Source organism: Equus quagga, chromosome 14, assembly GCF_021613505.1.
Source record: "Equus quagga isolate Etosha38 chromosome 14, UCLA_HA_Equagga_1.0, whole genome shotgun sequence".
NCBI classification, from domain to species: Eukaryota; Metazoa; Chordata; class Mammalia; order Perissodactyla; family Equidae; genus Equus; species Equus quagga.
Window position 1 is genome coordinate 52,325,496 of NC_060280.1, and position 20,626 is coordinate 52,346,121.

General features: G+C 37.2%; 1 protein-coding gene across 1 annotated transcript in view; it reads right to left on the reverse strand.

Moving 5' to 3' along the window:
• Positions 1-17,552: 17,552 nt before the first annotated feature.
• The window catches only part of TMEM123 (transmembrane protein 123), a 53,223-nt gene continuing 50,149 nt past the window's right edge, over positions 17,553-20,626 (reverse strand). Inside the window, exon 5 of the mRNA XM_046686046.1 lies at positions 17,553-20,134. Within this exon, the coding sequence (XP_046542002.1) occupies positions 20,110-20,134 (25 nt within the window). The 3' untranslated portion in view covers positions 17,553-20,109. The remainder of the gene's footprint in view (positions 20,135-20,626) is intronic.

The window sequence follows — 20,626 nt, forward strand, 5'->3', positions numbered from 1 at the left end:
TACATTTGTTGCAATTGATGAACCAACATTGACACATCAGTATCCCCCAAAGTCCGTAGTTTACATTAGGGCTCGCTCTTGGTGGTGTACGTTCTATGGGTTTTGACAGATGTGTCATGACATGTATCCACCATTGTAATATGCAGAGTAGTTTCACCGCCCTAGAAATTCTCTGTGCTCCACCCTATTCATCCCTCCCTCCCAGCTAATCCCTGGCAACCACTGAACTTTTTACTGTTCGATGATCCTTTTGTTTTCTCTTATATTAGGATCCATTTGTGAACTTTGCACTGTGAATGGATCTTTTACCCGTGCATAATCTTGTACCATCATGGATTGGTCATTTGGAAAATACTCATTTACTGAATTACACAGACTCCCAAATGTTGACACATTTCATTACTCAGTATCAAAAAGTCACAGCTGATCTCACCACCAGTATCATCAGGGCAAGTGTAAGTCTTGGGAAGCTCTCAGACTCATAGTGGTGGATACAAGTGTTCTAAAATTTTAATTTTTGTTTAAAAGCTTGATTTTTATCATTATAACACTTGTTTTTTCAGACTTGCTTCGAGAGAATGACTGCCACATACTTGTCTGTCGGTAATTTTTTGTCAATCGTTCTTTTAAGTAAAAATGCTGTTCCATTAAAAAAGCAGCTAGTTCAGCTTGCAGTTCAATCACACAAATGCTTTTCCTTGAGATAATCATTGTACTTTTTTTTTAAGATTGGTGCCTAGGCTAACAACTGTTGCCAATCTTTTTTTTTTTCTGCTTTATTTCCCAACCCCGCCCCCCACCCCCATACATAGTTCTATATCTTAGTTGCAGGTCCTTCTAGTTGTGGGATGTGGGACACCGCCTCAACGTGGCCTGACGAGCAGTGCCATGTCTGCGCCCAGGATCCAAATCTTGGGCCGCCGAGGTGGAGCATGCGAACTTAACCACTTGGCCACGGAGCCGGCCCCCTCATTGTACTTTTGTATGTAGCATAAGTACTTGTGTGTACTTCCCAATTTGTCACATAATATTAAAATGATGTCTACTCAAGGGCCATGTTTAGTAAAAATTTACTGCTTCATCAAGAATATTCTTCATGCAAGTGACAATTTTTTCACTGTGAGTACGTGGCAGTGATGGTATACTTGATGCCACTACCTCCATTCATGCTAGGATTTCAGTGGTTTTACCACCATTGTATTTGCACCTTCAGTGAAAATGACACATAACATCTTAGTATTATCTTTGAATTTTCAGAGCCCCCAAAGGGTCTCAGGGACCGTCAAAGATCCATGAACTGCCCTTTAAGAACCACTGACGTATGGTAACCGTTAGTCTTATTCTTTACAAAAGTTAATCCAGGGAGAATTGTATTAAGGGAGAACCTTTAGTCCCCTCTTTTGAGGTTTCCTTTGGCATAAGAGGAGTGCTCTTTGCCCCTGCACTTACCTTCTTGGTGCTTTTGGGAGAGAAACTTGGGTAAGCCTAATAGCTCAATCCTATCTTTCCTCTTCTCTCACTTTGGGAACCAGCCTGCCTGCAGAGAATGCTCTCTGCTCCTCTGTGATTTTGACATCTCAGGGGCCTGCCTTGGTTTTCCAGTATTTCTGGTGACTGAGTAGTCCAGCTTTCTGTTTCCTTCTGGGATTTGGTATTAGGAAATCTACACCTAAGTGTGTCCTCCACAGCCTCTATCAGTAATAAAGCTGAGATTTCATCTGTGTGTCATGACTCCTTTTACCCTTTATTGGTTCTGAACTTGGGTAAAAGAAGTGTTACTTATTGGGCCCCACAAACCCACGAGGGGTTGTGTTGCCTAGTTGGTCTGTTGGGATATGTGTAATTAGCTTAGTAGAAATGGAAAAGTCATGATGATTATGCCAGGTTCTGTTATATTTCTGGTAAAATAGTGTGAGTTTTTTAAACAGTGAGTCCTTCGAGCTTTTAATCCTTAGCATGTCTGACAATGAGGGGTAGTAGGCTTGTTGAAAGCCACATGACTGTGTTGCTTAGCGTTGTTTGTGAAAGAGCCCGGAATTTCAAATCCAGATGCTTTGCCTCTAAGCTCACTTCTACCACTTAATAAAGCTTTTGGCAAGCCTTTTGTAACTCCTCCTGATCCTCAGCTTGTTATGAAGGTCAGTTTGTGCCCTTCTTATTCCTTACAAGATTATAATGGGGTCTGATGTAGGACTGCACATGAGACTTCTGTGTTCTTCATTAGCAGGCTGTGCTAATGACAAATGTCATTGATCTGACCCCAAGTAGCAAGCATGTTGTTTCATCTCTGACTTGGATAAACTGTGTCACAGCATTGTGTTCCACTCAGTAGTGTCGTTATTTCTTTAGAGGCCAGGTAAAACTTGAATAGATACTTGTAAAAGATTCAAACAAGTATGTAGAGTGAAATGTTTAAGTCCTCTTTAATTTTTCCCAACCACTACTTTGAATCTCCTCCCCAGTGGTAATCACCATTAAATTTGCTATATGTTCAATGTGTGTGGATGATATATACATACATGTGCGTACATGTGCTTATATGAATGTACTTTGTCACTCAACAGTATGCCTCAAAGATCTTTATCTTTGTCAGTAAATACTCAGTGATTTTCTATAAAAATAGAAGTCATAATCTCAATTTCAAAGTTACAAGGGAACTAAATGTTTTTCTCTGTCCTTATCTGGTATATTTAATCTCTACAGCATTTCAGATGATTACACGTACAATCTGTTTCCACTAGAATTCACTGTTTCTTGAAGCTCTTCCGTTTTGAGGCTATTGTGATTGCTTGAGTAATTCATACTATAGTGTAATTTAGAGTAGTTGGAGTATATTTTACAGACAGCAAAGGTGAAAAAGCATGGGGGCAGGTATAGAGATCTATGATAGGTTTGGCATGTGTAAAGGCACAGAGGAGCAAAAGAATAAGCATTGTCAGAGAACAGAGAGATGTCCTATAAATTAAAGCATATTACTCCTGTTTTACAGATATGAAATACTAAGGTTCTGAGAGAGAGATTTTAATCCAAAGTAGAAAATAATAGCCATAAATGAGGTTCCTATAAAGTGCTGTGGGGATTTTTTCAAAGAATTTTAGCTGAGGTAGTAATCAATTGGGTATGGAAGATTGAATAGGTTTAGAGTATTCAAAGTTGGAGAACCAGAGGTATTGGGAAATATTTTCTAGGTAGGAGGAAAAAATGAAGAAAGACTAAAATGCATGAAGCGTATTTGGAAAAAATGAGTAGTTGTAGGATAAATGAAGGTGAATAATGGGAAACAAGGTTGGAAAGGTAGGATGGGGACCAGGTTTAAGAGGACTACAAATTATGGGCTTTGCTGTCTAGATGTCATTCTCTAGGTAAAGAGGAGCTATGCATTTTTAAGCAGAGGAGTTTTAGCTGTTAGTGGAAGAACTGAATTTCTATATAAAAGGAGTTTGGGAAGGCTAGTTGATTGGACTTGAAGTTAAATTCATAAAGCACCATAAGCGATTTTGAAAAAACATCAGTTTTGTCAAAAAATGGAGAAGGGGATGCAGATCATGAGGATGGCCAAAGCTCCCTTAAATAACCAATGGCCCTGCTGCTGCTGGGGATAGCAGTGTGTAAAATGTATGGGACTGCAGAAGGATAGGAGTAGGGATCTACACAGGGATTTTCACTAGTTCCCTTTGTGTTAAATCTTCCTTCTCTTCTATTTCAGCTTTAATTTCCTAGAAAGGGTGTTACAAACCTGAGAAAGGCTTTTGCTTCATACCTCCCACTCCCCCTTTTAAAAATTGAGATGAAATTTTAATAACACAAAATTAACCATTTTAAAGTGTATAATTCTACAGCATTTAGTTCTGCAATGTTCTGGAACCCCATCCCCTTTTATCAAGTTCCAAAACATTTTCATCATCCCCCCCAAAAATCCCACACCCATTAAGTAGTCAATGCCCATTGCCTCTTCCCCATCTTTCCTAGCAACACCATTTGCTTTCTGTCTCTGTGGATATACCTATTTTGGATATTTCATATAAATGAAATCAAACAATATGTGGCTTTTTGTATCTGGCTTCTTTCACTTAGCATAATGTTTTTGATACATTGTAACATGTATCAGTACTTCACTCCTTTCTTTGCATGAGTAATATCCAATTGAATGTATATACCATTTCGTTTATCCATTCATCTGTTGATGGACTTTGGTAGTTTCCACCTTTTGGCTATTGTGAATAGTACTGCTCTGAATGTTCCTGTCCAAGTATTTGAGTACCTCTTTTCAGTTATGTTGGGTATGTAACTGGGGGGGGGACTGGAATTGGCCACCCCAAGATGTGTCTGTTTGGCATGAGGATTATTTTGGCCTGGTTACTTTTAAAAACTGCAGACAGGAAAGAAACTCTGAAAAGTAGAATTTACTTACCCTTTCTTAAGAGACATTTACATTTGTAAGGGAAATCTCCATCTGTAAAGGTCTCTCCCTCTCTGTACCAGGAAGAAGGGGGATGGCCTTATCTCTAGAGACTCTTATCAATGCAGAAGATGGGACTTAAATCTGCATAATAACCTTAATTGTTTACTGTGCTTTTCTGGTAATCTCCCGTAACTGACTCCCCCCACCCCCAACATCCTCCTTTGCCTTTAGCTGAAGATGATATTTAAGGTGGTGGCTTCAGCCATTTGGGTGAGTTGCTCAGTTTGCCTGAGCCTCTCCCATGTATATGTGTTATAAAGCTTTGTTTAATTTTCTCCTGTAACTCTTATCTCATGTGAATTTAATTCGTTTTCTGGCCAGAAGGACCCAGGGCAGGTAGAGGAAATGTCTTCCTCCCCTACATAACCTAGGAGTGGAATTGAAGGGTCATATGGTAATTCTGTTTAACTTATTGAGGAACTGCCAGACTGTTTTCGACAGCGGCTGCACCATTCATTTTACATTCCCACCAGCAATAGACAGGGGTTCTCATTTCTCCACATTTTCTGCAACACTTGATATTTTCTTTCTCTTTTTAAAATTATGGACATCCTAGAGAATATGAAGTTGTTTCTCATTGTGGGTTTTGTTTGCATTTCCCTAATGGCTAATAACCTTGAGCATCTTTTCATGTGCTTTTTGGCCAAATGAATATTTTTGGAGAAATGTCTATTCAAGCTCTTTGTCCACTTTTTAATTGGGTTGTCTTTTTGTTGTTGAGTTGTAGGAGTTCTTTATATGTTCTGGATACTAGACCCTTTTCAAATATATGATTGCAAATATTTCATTCTGTAGGTTATCTTTTCACTTTCTTGATGTCCTTTGGTGCAAAAGTTTGGCTTTTAATTTTGATGAAACTCAGTTTATCTAGTTTTTCTTTGGCTGCTCATGCTTTTGGTGTCATATTACAGAATCAATCCATTACCAAATCCAAGGTCATGAAGATTTACCGCTATGTTTTCTTTTAAGAATTTCATAGTTTGGCTTTTATGTTTAGGTTGATCTATTTTGAATTAATTTTTTTAATAGTGTGAGGTGAGAGTCTAGATTTTTTTTTTTTTTTGGCAGATTTGTGCTGGGACAACTGGTATTTGTTGAAGAGACTATTCTTTCCCCATTGAATGGCCTTGACACCCTTGTGAAAAATCAACTGGCTGTTGAAAGAAACTAAAGAAAAAATAAATGGAAAGATATCCTGTGTTTATGAATTGGAAGAATTAATATTGTTAAAATGTCCATATACCCAAAGTGATTTACAGACTCACTGCAATCTCTATCAAAATTCCAATAGCATTTTTCACAAAAATAGAAAAAAAATTCTAAAACCTGTATGGAACTACAAAGGATCCTGAATAGACAAACCAATCTTGAGAAAGACGAATAGGGTTGGAAGTATCACACTTCCTGATTTCAAGTTAGATTACAAAGCTGTAGTAATCAAAACAGTAAATATCGTACCGGCATAAAAAAAGACACATAGACTAGCAGAACAGACTAGAGAGCCTAGAAATAGACCCAAGCATATATGGTCAACTATTTTTTGACATGGGTACCAAACAGTATCTGGGAAAAGGATAGTATCTTCAATACAGGGTGTTGGGAAAACTGGATATCCACATGCAAAAGAATGAAACAGAACCCTTATACGCCATACACAGAAATAACTCGAAACAGATTGAAGACTTAAATGTAAGACTTAAAACTGTAAAACTCCTAGGAGAAAAAAAAAATAGGGAAAAAGCTCCTTGATGCTGGCCTTAGCTATGATTTTTTAAAACTTTTTATTTAAAATTTTATTTTTTCCATTTATGTTTTTTATTACAATGACATTGGTTTATAACATAAATTTACATGTGCATCATTATACATTTCACTCTCTGTGGATTACATCATGTTCACCACCCAAAGACTATTACAATCCACCATGGGTATCTAATCACCCCTTTTGCCCTCCTCCCTCCCCCCTTCCCCTCTGGTGACCACCAATCCAATCTCTGTTTCTATGTGTTTGTCATCGTTTTTATCTTCTTATGAATGAGATCATATGGTATTTGACTTTCTCCCTTTGGCTTATTTCACTTATATATACCCTCAAGATCCATCCATGTTGTCACAAATGGCCAGATTTCACCACTTCTTATGGATGAGTAGTATTCCATTGTGTATATACCACATCTTCTTTATCCACTTGTCCCTTGATGGGCACCTAGGTTGCTTCCAAGTCTTGGCTATTGTGTATAATGCTACAATGAAGGTAGGGGTGAATGTATCTTTACGCATTCATGTTTTCATGTTCTTTGGATAAATACCCAGCAATGGAATAGCTGGATCATTTAGTAGATCTATTCTTAACTTTTTGAGGATTTTAATCCATACTGTTTTCCATAGTGGCTGCAGGCCAGTAATACTGATGAGCATCAATGCAAAAATCCTCAACAAAATACTAGCAAATTGAATAGAACAATACATTAAAAAAGATCATACACCATGATCAAGTGGGTTTCATTCCAGGGATGCAGGGATTGTTCAACATCTGCAAATGAATCAGTGTGATACACTGTGTTAAGAAAACGAAGAATAAAAATCACATGATCATTTAAATAGATGCAGAGAAAGCGTTTGACAAGATACAGCATCAATTTTTGGTAAAAACTGTGAATAAAATGGGTATAGAAGGAAAGTACCGGGCTGGCTCTGTGGCTCAGTGGTTAAGTTCGTGCAGTCCGCTGCGCTGGCCCGGGGTTCGGACCCTGGGCGCGGACATGGCACTGCTCATCAGGCCGCGTTGAGGTGGCGTCCCACATCCCACAACTAGAAGGACCTGCAACTGAGATATACAACTGTGTACAGGGGGGGTTGGGGAGATAAATCAGAAAAGAAAAAAAAAAAAAAAAGATTGGCAACAGTTGTTAGCCCAGGTGCCAATCCTTAAAAAAAAATAAAAAATAAAAAAAGAAGGAAAGTACCTCAACGTAATAAAGGGCATATATGGCAAACCCACAGCTAATATCATTCTCAATGGAGAAAAACTGAAAGCTGTCCCTCTAAGAACAGGAACCAGACGAGGATGCTCACTTTCACTACTCTTATTTAACTTAGTATTGGAAGTCCTAGAGCAGTCAGGCAAGAAACAGAAATAAAAGAGATCCAAATTGGAAAGGAAGAAGTGAAACTGTCATTTGCATACGACATGATTTTGTATATAGAAAACCCTAAAGAAGAAGCCACTAAAAAACTTTTAGAAATAATAAATGAATATGGTCAAGTTGCAAGACACAAAATCAACATAAAAACATCAGTTGCATTTCTATACACTAACAATGAAGTAGCAGAAAAGGAAATTATGAATACAATCCCATTTATGATTGCAACAAAAAGAATAAATTACCTAGGAATAATCTTCACCAAAGAGGTGAAAGATCTGTACACTGAAAAACTGTAAAACATTGTTGCAAGAGATTGACGAAAACACAAAGAAATGGAACGATATTCCATACTCTTGGATTAGAAGAATTAACATGGTTAAAATGTCTATACTTCCTAAAGCAATCTACAGATTCAATGCAATCCCTATCAAAGTTCCAATAACATATTTCACAGAAATAGAACAAAGAATCCTAAAATTTATGTGGAACAACAAAAGACCCCAAATAGCCAAAGGCATCCTGAGAAAAAAAGAACAAAGCTGGAGGTATCACACTCCCTGATTTCAAAATATACTACAAAGCCATAGTAACTAAAACAGCATGGTACTGGCACAAAAACAGACACACAGATCAATGGAACAAAATTGAGAGCCCAGAATTAAACCCACACGTTTATGGACAGCTAATATTCGACAAGGGAGTCAAGAGCATATGATGGAGAAAGGGAGTCTCTTCAATAAATGGTGTTGGGAAAACTGGACAGCCACATGCAAAAGAATGAAAGTAGACCATTCCCTTACACCATGCACAAAAATCAACTCAAAATGGATTAAAGACTTGGATGTAAGACCTGAAACCATGAAACTTCTAGAAGAAAACATAGGCAGTATGCTCTTTGACACCAGTATTAGCAGCATCGTTTAAAGTACCATGTCTGACAGGGCAAGGGAAACAATAGAAAAAGTAAACAAATGGGACTACATCAAACTAAAAAGCTTCTGCACAGCAAAGGAAACCATCAACAAGACAAAAAGACAACCTAACAATTGGGAGAAGATATTTTCAAACCATGTATCTGATATGGGGCTATGATTTTTTTAGATATGACACCAAAAGTTCAGGCAACAAAAGTACAAATAAATAAGTGGGATCAACCTGATAAGCTTCTGCACACAAAAGAAACAATCAACAAAATGAAAAGGAAAAAAATATTTGCAAATCATATATCTGACAAGGAGTTAATGTCCAAAATATATAAGACGCTCATACAACTCAATAGCAAAAACAAAAGAAAAAAAACCCCAATTTTAAAAAGGATAGAGGAACTGAAGATATTTTTTCAAAGAAGACATACAAATGGCCAACAGGTACTTGAAAAGGTGCTCAACATCACTAACCATCAGGAAAATGCAAATGAAAACCACAATGAGATATAATCTCACACCTGTTAGGGTGGCTGTACTAAAAAAACCGAGATAAGTGCTGGGGAGAATGTGGAGGAAAGGGAACCCTTGTACACTTTCAGTGGGACTGTAAATTGCTATAGCCACTATGGAAAAACAGTATGGAGTTTCCTCAAAAAACTAAAAATAGAAGTACCCTATGATTTAGCAATCGCTCTTCTGGGTATATACCCAAAGGAAATGAAATCAGTACCTTGAAGAGATATCTGTACTCCCATATTCATTGCAGCATTGTTTACAATAGGCAAGATGTTGAAACAGCCTAAGTGTCCATTCAATGGTGAATGGATTAAAAAAGTGTGATATATGTGTGTGTGTGTGTATTCTCATATATATATATACTCATATGCATGTAGATATACACCTACAGATATATGAGAATATTATTCAGCCTTGAAAAAGAAAGAGATCCTTCCATTTGTGACAACATGGATAAACCTTGAGAACATGAGGGTAAATGAAATAGGCCAGGGGCCAGCCTGGTGGTTTGGTGGTTAAGTTCATGTGCTCTGCTTTGGCAGCCCAGGGTTCGTGGGTTCAGATCTCAGGTGCAGACCTACACACCACTCATCAAGTCATGCTGTGGTGGCATCCCATATACAAAATAGAGGAAGATTTGTGCAGGTGTTAGTTTAAGGACAATCTTCCTCAAGCAAAAAGAGGAAGCTTGGCCGTGGATGTTAGCTCAGGGCCAATCTTCCTCACCAAGAGAAAGAAAAAAAAATAAGCCAAACAAAGAAAATAAAAACATGATCACACTTATATGTGGATCTAAATAACTCAAATACCTAGAAGTAGAGAGTAGAATGGTGGGTACCAGGAAAGAAGAAGTGGGGAAAATAGGAAGATGTTGGTCAAAGAGCACAAAATTGCAGTTACGTAGGATGAAGAAGTCTGGACAGCTCAGGTACAAAATGACTATAGTTAATAATGTTGTATTGAATAGTGGAAATTTGCTCAGACTAGAATCAGGTGCTCTCATCACAAAAGTATGATGGTAACTGTGTTTTTTATTTAAAATAAAAATTTTTTTAAAAATGGGCATTTACCCTCCAGTGTACAGAAAAAAAAAAAATTGACCAGTACCACACTGTTTTGATTACTGTAGCCTGGTAGTGAGTTTTTAAATTGGGAAGTGTGATCCTCCAACTTTGTTCTTATTTTTCACGATTGTTTTGGCTATTTGGTGCCCCCTTCAATCCCGTGTGGATTTGAGGATGAAGCTGTTGGAACTTTGGCAGGGATTGCACTGAATCTGATCGCTTTGGGGAGTATTACCATCTTGACAATGTTAAGTCCCCCAGTGCAGGAACACGGGATCTTTCCCATTTATTTGGGTCTTTAATATCAGCAATGTTTTGCAGTTTTCAGTGTACAAGTCTCCCACCTCCTTGGTTAAATTACTTCCTAGATATTTTATTCTTTTGGATGTTGTAAATGAGATCGTTTTCTTAATATCCTTTGGGACTGTTCTTTGCAAATGTATACAAACACAACTGATATTTGTGTGCTCATCTTGTACCCTGCAATGTTGTGACTTTATTAGCTCTAGATTTTTTATGAATTTGTTGGGAATTTCTACATGTAGGAGTATGCTATTACACATGGAGGTCCTTTGACTTCTTTTCCAGTTTTGAAGCTTTTTCTCTCACGTAATTGCTTTGGCTGGAACTTTCAGCACAGTGTTGAGCAGCAGAGATGAAAGCGGGCTCATCCTCCTGTGCCTGTTCTTAGCACGAAAGCTTTCAGACTTATGCCTTTGAGTACATTAATTGTGGGTTTTTATATAAGAGCCATTTGCCGGGTTGAGGAGATCACTTCTAGTTCCAGTTCACTGAGTGTCATGAAAGGATGTTGGATATTGTCAAATACTTTTTCTGCATTGAGATGATCACATGTTTTCCCCCCTTTGTTCTATTAATGTGCTATATTCTATGGATTGATTTTGTTATGTTGACCCACCTTAGCATTCCCTGGATAAATCTCATTTGGTCATGGTGTATAATCATTTTAATAAGTTCTTGGATTCACTTTGCTACAATTTTGTTGAGGATTTTTGCATTTGTATTCAAAAGGGATATTGGTTTGTAGTTTTCTTGTGGTGTGTTTGTCTGGCTTTGGTATCAGGGTAATGCTAGCCTTATAGAATGAGTTAGAATTGTTCCATCTCAGTTGAGTCTTTTTTTTTTTTTTTTTGAGGAAGATTAGCTCTGAGCTAACATCCGTGCCCATCTTCCTCTATTTTATATGTGGGATGCCTGCCACAGCATGACTTGATAAGCGGTGTGTAAGTCTGTGCCTGGGATCCGAACCAGCGAACACGGGGTAGCTGAAGTGGAGGGCAGGCACTTAACTGCTAAGCCACCGGGTGGGCCCCTCAGTTGATTGTTTTTTATATCCGTGGGTGCACAGCACTTGAAGTTCCCATATAAATTTCCTTCCTGATTCCACAGCAAAAGCAGCAGGACAGGACGACATGTCCTGAGAAGACTTCTGCTACGTGCCTTCCTCTCAGCTCTTGGAAGCAGCAGCACCAGGAGCAGAGAACATAGAATAGGAGAGACCAGCTTGACAGCATGGGAAAAGTTCTACATAAAAGAGGTGGCACTTTAACTGGTTCTAAAGAAATTGTGAAAGAGTGCTTGTGATAAATGCTTTATTAATAAAAATAGGCAAGGCCTTTGAGTAGTTGGGAGGTGATAAATCTAGACACTTTTGGGCAGAAGTCCGCCTCCTCCTGAGATGGAAAGGAAAAGGCTTATGCTGGATGGGGGTGTGAGGGGAAGGTGGGTGTGTAGGGGAAGGTAGGTGTGGTGGTGGTGCTGTGGGAAAAGGGCAGGAAGCCCTATTCCTATTCATGGTAGAAATCTTTCAGGGCAATTTCAGGTCTCCGACTAATTTTCTTCTTAGTTGTCAGCTGTTTATATTCCAAAGATGTCTGTTAAATTGTGTTCTCCCCTTTACTACAAACCTACAAATGAATCTATAAGATCATGCAACAGCAGAATAGGCATAGATGTTAGTATTTATCAAATGTTTCTTTTTATTATGTATTATTTTTAGGAAGTTGTCAGTCACTCTGCATTCCTATATACAATACTTGCAAGCATAAGAATAACAAACATTTCTTTTGAAGTATTTTTCAAAGGATATATTGAAAGACTTTTTTGCTAGGAACCTATTTAATGAAAATAGTTTGTATATGCCACCTCCTATTTCAATTACAGACAGTTCCTTGCATAGAACAAAAACTTAATTTTCCTATATTTATCAAAAGTGATTAAGCTATGGATTTGAAGAGATATATTTGCACACATATGACTGACAAAGACATCAAGGATATATAGGAAGTTAAAAATCAATAAAAAGGTAGAAAATCTATTAGAAAAATGAGCAAGAGACTTGAACAGGGACTTCACATGAATACAGCCAAATGGCCAACAAATAATCAAAAGGTGTTTAAATGGCCAACAAATATATGAAAAGGTGTTAAACCTTGTTAGTTATCAGAGAAGTGTAAAGTAAACCCACAGGGGGATACCACTACACACCTGCCAGAATGACTAAAATTCAGGAATGACAAATCAAGCACCAATTAGAACACGAGACAACAGGAACTTTCAGGCTACCATGGGGGTGCAAACTGACTGAATCACTTTGAAAAACTGTTTAGCATTATCTACTAAAACTTCACACAAACATAAACCCTATGACTCAGCAATTACAGTTCTAGGTATACACCCAAAAGAAATGCTTGCAAATTTGCAGCTGCAGCCATGTACAAATAGTTCACATTGGCATTACTTGTAGTGAAGAAATACTGGAGACCAAATATGTGGCAGATGAACAAACTGATACATTCACAATGGAATACTATACAGCAGTGAAAATAAGTCAATGACTACTTAAAAAATGTGAATGAATCTCACAAACATTGAGTGAAAGAACCTAGACACAAGAGAAGCATGATTCCATTGTATAACATTCTAAAGCAGGCAACACTATCTATGGTGTTAGAAGTCAGGTGGTAGTTACCTGTGAGGAGAAGGAGTGTGGTTGGGAAGGGGCATGAGGGGGACTTCTAGCGTACTGGCAATGTTCTAGTCTTTGACTTGGGTTGGGGTTAGATTTGTTCACTTTGTGATAATTCATTGTGCTGTACATTTATGATTTATGCCTTTTTTCCAGTTTTATTGAGATATAATTGACATACAGCACTCTAGTTTAAGGTGTACAGCACAATGTTTGACTTAGATCTATCATGAAATGATTGCCACAGTAAGTTTAGTTAACATCCATCATCTCATATATAGATACAAAAGAAAAAAATATTTTTTTCCTTGTGATAAGAACTCTTAGGATTTACTTGTAACGACTTTCCTACATACCATACAGGAGTGTTAACTACAGTCATCACATTGTACATTACATCTCTAGTATTTATTTATCTTATTAGTGGAAGTTTGTACCTTTTGACCACCTTCATCCAATTGCCCCTTCCTCCCAGCCCCACCCCTGGTAACTACAAATCTGATCTCTTTTTCTATGAGTTTCTTGTTTGTTTTTTAGATAACACATATAAATGAGAAATACAATAATTTTATTTCTCTGCTTATTTCACTTAGCATAATGCCCTCACGGTCCATCTCTGGTGTCACAAATGAGAGGATTTCCTCATTTTTATGGCTGAATAATATTCCATTATCTATCTATCTGTCTGTCTATCTCACAATTCCTTTATCCATTCATCTGTTGATGGTCACTTCAGTTGTTCCCATGTCTTGGCTATTGTAAATAATGCTGCTATGAACATTGGGGTGCAATAGCTCTTTGACATAGTGTTTTTGTTTCCTTTGGATGTATTCTTAGAAGTGAAATTGCTAACTCATATGGTAGTTATATTTTTAATGTTTTGAGGAACCTCCATACTGTTCTCCACAGTGGCTGTACCAGTTTACAATCCCACCAACAGTGCGCCAGGGTTCCCTTTTCTCCAAATCTTTGCCGGAATTTTTATCTCATCTTTTTGATGCTAGCCATTCTAATAGGTGTGAGGTGATATCTCATTATGGTTTTGAATTGCATTGCCCTAATAATAGTGATGTTGAGCATCTTTTCATGTACCTGTTGGCCATTTGTATATCTTCTTTGGATAAATGTCTGTTCAGATCCTTTGCCCATTTTTTAATTGGATATTTGATTTTTTGCTATTGAGTTTTATGAGTTCTTTATTTGGGATGCTAACCCCTTATCAGATATATGATTTACAAATTTTTCTTCCCATTTAGTAGGCTGTCTTTTCTTTTTGTTGATTGTTTCTTTTGCTGTGCAGAAGTCTTTTAGTTTGATGTAGTCCCACTTGATTTTTGCTTTTGTTGCTTGTGCTTTAGGTGTCATATCCAAAAGACCATTGCAAAGACCCATATCAAGGAGCTTTCTTCCTATGTTTTCTTCTAGGAGTTTTATGGTTTCAGGTCTAAAATTTAAGTCTTCAGTTTGTTTCAAGTTAATTTTTGTGAGTGATTTAAGATAGGGGTCTACTTTCTTTTACAAGTGAATATCCAATTTTCCTAGGCCATTATATTGAAGAGACTGTCTTTTTTCCATTGAATAGTCTTGGCTCCCGTGTCAAATATTAGTTGACCATATATGCATGGGTTTATTTCTGGGCTCTCAATTCTGTTCCATTAGTCTATGTGTCTGTTTTCATGAGAGTGCCATATTGTTTTGATGACTATTGCTTTATAATATGGCTTGAAATCAGTAAGTGTGATGCCTCCCACTTTATTCTTCTTTCTCAGGATTGCTTTGGCTATTCAGGGTCTTTTGTGGTAATGTATACATTTTAGGATTTTTTCTACTTCTGTTAAAAAAACCCATTGGAATCTTGATAGGGATTGCATAGAATCTATAGATGGCTTCTAGTGGTACGGCTATTTCAACAATATTAATTCTTCTAACCCAAGAATATGGGATACCTTTCCATTTATTTGTGTTTTGATTTCTTTCATCAGTGTTTTATAGTTTTCAGAGTATAGATATTCCACTTCCTCTAAGTATTTTATTGTTTTTGATTCTATTGTAAATGGGACTGTTTTTTCTTTTTCAGGTAATTTCTTGTTAAGTGTGTAGGAACTCCACTGCTTTTCGTATGTTAATTTTGTATCCTGCAATTTTACCGAATTTGATTAGATCTGTTTTTTGGTGGAGTTTTCAGGATTTTCTATATATAAAATCATGTCATTTGCAAATAAAGACAATTTTACTTCTTTCTTTCCAATTCTGCTGCCTTTTATTTCTTTTTCTTGCTTAATTACTCTGGCTAGGACTTCCACTGCTATGTTGAATAGAAGTGGTGAGAGTGGGCACCCCTGTCTTTTTCCTGATCTTAGAGGAAAAGCTTTCAACTTTTCACCATTGAGTATGGTGTTAGCTATGGGCTTGTTATATATGGCGTTTATTATGTTGAGGTATGTTCCTATTCCACCTAGTTTGTTGAGAGTTTTTATCATGAATGGATGTTGAATTTTGTCAAATGCTTTTTCTGTGTCTAGTAAGATGATCAAATGACTTTTCTTTCATTCTATTAATGTATCACATTGATTTATTTGTGCACGTTGAACCATCCTCACATCCCAGGGATTAAAATCTCACTGGATCATGGTGAATGACTCTTTTTTTGGTGCTCAATTCGGTTTGCTAATATTCTATTGAGAATTTTTGCATCTATACTCATCAGGGGGCTGTAGTTTTCTTTTCTAGCAGTGTCCTTTTCTGGCTTTAGTATTAGGGTAATGCTGGTCTTATAAAATGAGTTTGGGAGTGTTCCCTCTTTGATTTTTTTAAAAGAGTTTGAAAAGGATTGGCGTTAACTCTTTAAATGCTCGGTAAAATTCAGCAGTGAAGCCATCTGGTCCTGGGCTTTTCTTCGTCTGGAGATTTTTGATTACTGGTTCAACCTCCTTACTAATAATCAGTCTGTCCCCATTTTCTATTTCTTTTAGATTCAGTTTCATAGGTTGTATGTTTATAACAATTTTTGTATTTCTTCTAGAGCTATACTCAGCAGTGGACCAGGCTATGACTCAGCTCCCCTGCTTGGGAGGGGGTAGACCAGGCTGTAGGGCTGGTAAGGCGCTTTGTTTGAGGTCCTGAATCAGGCAGACCTGCAGCCCACCAAGTTCCCTGGTCTGTATGATTGATTCTGCAGATGAGTAAACCTGCTGGTTGTGATTGCTACACTTCATTGCTGCAGATAGGAACTCAGTCTGCCAAGTTCCGAGTACTGATTATTGCAAGCTCCTCCCATTTCTCCATCACAAGCAGATTCCCAGTGCTCAAGCTCTACCCCGACCCCACCTGGATAGCTCTGCAATCCCCATGGTCTGAGACTGGAGTGAGGGCTCCCAAGAAGCAATACACAATGCTGGGGCAGCTAGATGTTCACCCTGAGCTTTCTTTTCCCAGTGGGGTAACTGCAGGTTCAGGAGAGACCTCTTGGTGTGGTACTGCACTGGCCTGGGGGAGGGGCAACGTGGTCAACATGTAGCTGCTTCTCTTACCCTTCTAAGGCAGTCTGTCTTGGTCTCTGAGGTGCAGAGTGGTGCTTCAGCCTTACCCCCACATTCCAGGATGCTCTCAATAGTGTCTTGTCCATGAGTGGTTAGTTGTTCTTGGGGGAGGAGCAAAGTCAGGAACGATCTTTGCTGCCATCTAGGTGACGTCACTCTCTTTGTATGCATAACATACTTTAATTTTTAGAAAATAATTAGCTGAAACTTCAAAGGGTACATTTTGTTTTTCTGGACAGATGTAATGTTTATTACATCTACTACCCTACCATTGGGCCAAGAACAAGACACACACCCAAGCCTGAAGTTGGTGGGGGAGTAAACTCTGCTCAGAGTGAAGCCAAAGCAAGGGTGGGGAGGAAGAATTCTGTGCAAATAATACTATGAGAGGGTACTTTTTATTATATAAAGGATTTCCTGTAGACTGCACCCTTTCCCCTTGGTTGCCTCATAATAACAAATCTTTCAGTCATTCTCAGATTAATTATATCCAGTTGTAAAGAAAAAAAGACTGTTGAAAATACCATACATTAAGGCAATTGCAGCTAATTTATAGAGGGAATGGTAGTTTTTTATTTCTACCACAAATATATTTTTCAAGTTCTACCCAGCAGAATAAAGAAGTCGCTTCAAATGAAAAGCTGTTGAGCAGTGCTTCTCAAACTTTGGGGTTCATCAGAATCACCTGAGAGGACTGTTAAAATGTTTATTGCCACGCACCACCCCAGACCTACTCTGGCTCAAGAATTCGCACGTCTAACAAGTTTCCAGGTGATGCTGCTGCTGGTCCAGGAAGCCACACTTACAGGCCCAGTTAGCCTCAATAATCTGCCTTTTTATTTTGGGCTTTTTCTATTCTGTTAGTTTCTTTTGAGTTTGATGAAATGAAGTAAAACCACACACATAAAACTCTTAGGTGGAGAACAAAATTTTATTCTAAAAATAGATCTCAGTAACAATGAAATACCAAAAGCTGATCCTTATAATAAAAAGAAAAAAAACTAATAGGAATTTGCTTTAAATGTTTTTTTCTGAAAAATACAAAATGATCACTGTAATATGCTACCACTCTTATCTGTATTTGAATTATTCATTTTATGGATTATCCAAAGAAATTTTAAAATCATAGATTGGATTCTGCCTAATATTTAGACATACATCTGGATTGCTTTTATCTTCAAGTAAATACATTCTCAAGGACTGCAAACAAAATTGAACATTTGCTTAAGTAAACATAATCAGGAAGATACATTTATGCTTAGGAAATGTGCTCCAAAGCAGAATATTGGTTTGCATCACCAGTTCCCTCAATTTTTGCAGAGAACCAAAGAAACTGACTGCATTGAAGCACTGGTATTTGAAAATAACAAATTATACAATTTACATACAGAGAAAAGACATAACTAAATTATTTCAAACCCAAAGCACAGGAAACTTGAAAGGCAAATTTCGACATTTAGTACTTAAAAAGTGGTTTTATATCTTCAAAGTGCTAAAGAAGCAAGTATAGAAGAAAGTTTCAGGCCTGTCTACAAAGTTCTGACTGACTTGAAGTACTGAAATATCAAGAATGCAGGAGACAAAACAAGTTAAACTGAAAAGGCCCCATTACTATAAAATATATCTTAGTACGTTTTGCAAAGAAATGAAAGCAGTGGTTGAAAGACCAGCTAGGGCTAAGTTAGTAACAGAGAACTTACCTATCATCCCACATTTCTCTTTTGAACTAATATAAACAGGTTTCATAATATTTCCTCCACACTGCATGTGTCACATACATCCCATCATATCCATATTTTGGATTTTTATCATCCTTATTCATCATATCAATTGGCAATAATGCACAGTAAGTAAAATGATCCTTTTATATCAAAATTCCTGACATACGGCATTCTCTGCAAACCAAAAGCTGACCACAAAAGATACATTTAATTCATATTAATTGTAGGTACATGTTCATTAGGACTCCTTAGCTGATTTTTGGACTATCAGAAATTGGTGTGATTTACTTTGACCACCTAAGATAGAAATACTATCTCAGTATTCAGTATGACTAAATACATCTTTTGTCAAAACTTGACCCTGAGTTTTGTGTGTTGTAATATAAACTAAAACCGAAAACACTTCAAAATACCTTGGCTAATATTGGTATCCCTAAAATACTGTGCTTTTTCTCTCCATTAACATAATACATATGAAAATGCCTCCTCTTCAGCAAGGGAGGAAGAGGAGAGGGCTGAAAAATACCCAAATAAAGAAGCAGGAAGTTAAAAATTCTTAAAAATTCCTGTTTTAAAACTCCATAGGAATCTATTCCAAAATACACTGGTGCTTTAGTATAAAAATGCTGTTTCCCCAAATCTTTGAGTAAAATCGATGGTGCATGAATATGCAACATTTTCATCCTGTGGGTTTAGTAGCCTGAGGGGGGCCCCCACAATCCCTGGCTTGATAAACAGAGCATTAATCTATAGTTCTGTGTATACAGTTCTAAATGTTGTTTTGGAAATCATATAAGGGGCTCTTTTTTTTAAAGTTAGGCATGTTTACACTACATTAAACATTTCTAGATATTGAAAGCAGCTCTCTATCTCTTAAAAATATTCACTAAAGATAAAATTAACAGCTGAGTACGAAATAATTTCCAGTGGTGACAATATTCTCACAGTAGCAAATAATCTAACTTATTTAATACTAAGTTTTTAAACCATCATGTTAAACATTGCAATTACTGAAATCACATAGTGAAAAAAAGATAACCATATCAACTGCCACTGAAAGCTCAAAAGAAGTTATTAATAAACATACAGGCTCTCCAGTGGCTCTAACAGAGCTAAGCCCAGGGACTGTTTCTGGTTTCGATTTTTGGGGTGGGGGGGCATGCGTTTTGCTCCTAAACCAAGTACTAAGCTTTAAAACATATAAATTATTGATGTTTTCTGAAGAGACACTTAAACTAAAATTATGCTGAAGATCTGGTTTACTTGTATAATTTCTGCTGTGTGGCATTAGTAATTAGGATATATCCAGCTCTGAATAGCACTGAAGTTCTTTGTGTGAGCAACAAAGACAGTCAAAATCCTAAGTGTGTGACAAGCTCCTTATTTGTATGCCCAGATGGCATTGTGCCCTCAGTGATGATGTCTTCCGATTACTGGCCCCATGTGGCCAATGCCACGAAAAAAAAAGGAAACAGGACTTGTTTGTCTTACTATGTATTTTCGAAAAGTGAATATAACCATTTCACTAACTGTATGCTCCAAATGTTCATTAAAAAACCTAAACCAAATCTTTTTATCTTTAGTGATCATGAGGAATTTTTACACATTTATATAATACCTTGTAAATTATAGGCATGGCCTGTTTGTTCTATTTTCGAGGAGAGTATCATTTTAACCAATAATAAACCAAAACTAATTGATAGGGCTGCATCAATATTTCTTCTTTCCATTGGTCCTTGGATTTCCTTAAATGATGGCATCATGTTCATCACTGTAACAGATCAAAAGTCAAAATTACTCGATGTTTTGTATTTGTATCAAAACTACTTATATGTTCATATTTTTTAAGTAAAGTAACAAATAATTTCAATCTTTGGAATCAAAATTAATTCTCATTGCTTTGCATAAAGTTTCTTAAGTAAAAACACCCAGTAACTGTTGTGGCTAAAGATTCAAATGCTGGTTCAGGTTGTCAAACAGACCTACACTCAAATCTCCGCACCGCCTCTTAGTGACTGCGACTTTTCACCAGTTAGCTGTTAGAACCCTCTTTAAAGAAGAAACAGCCAAAACAACCATCATTTCTTGAGCATTTACTATGTGCCAGGTGTTACACTACAGACTTTACATCCAGATCTCATTTAATCATCACAGTAACCCTATGCACAGGGCATTGTTAACGATTTACTTACTTTATTTACTCATTATCCTGTTTTACAGAGGATCAGAAGCTAAGCAAGCATGTGAACTCTCGTCTTGACCA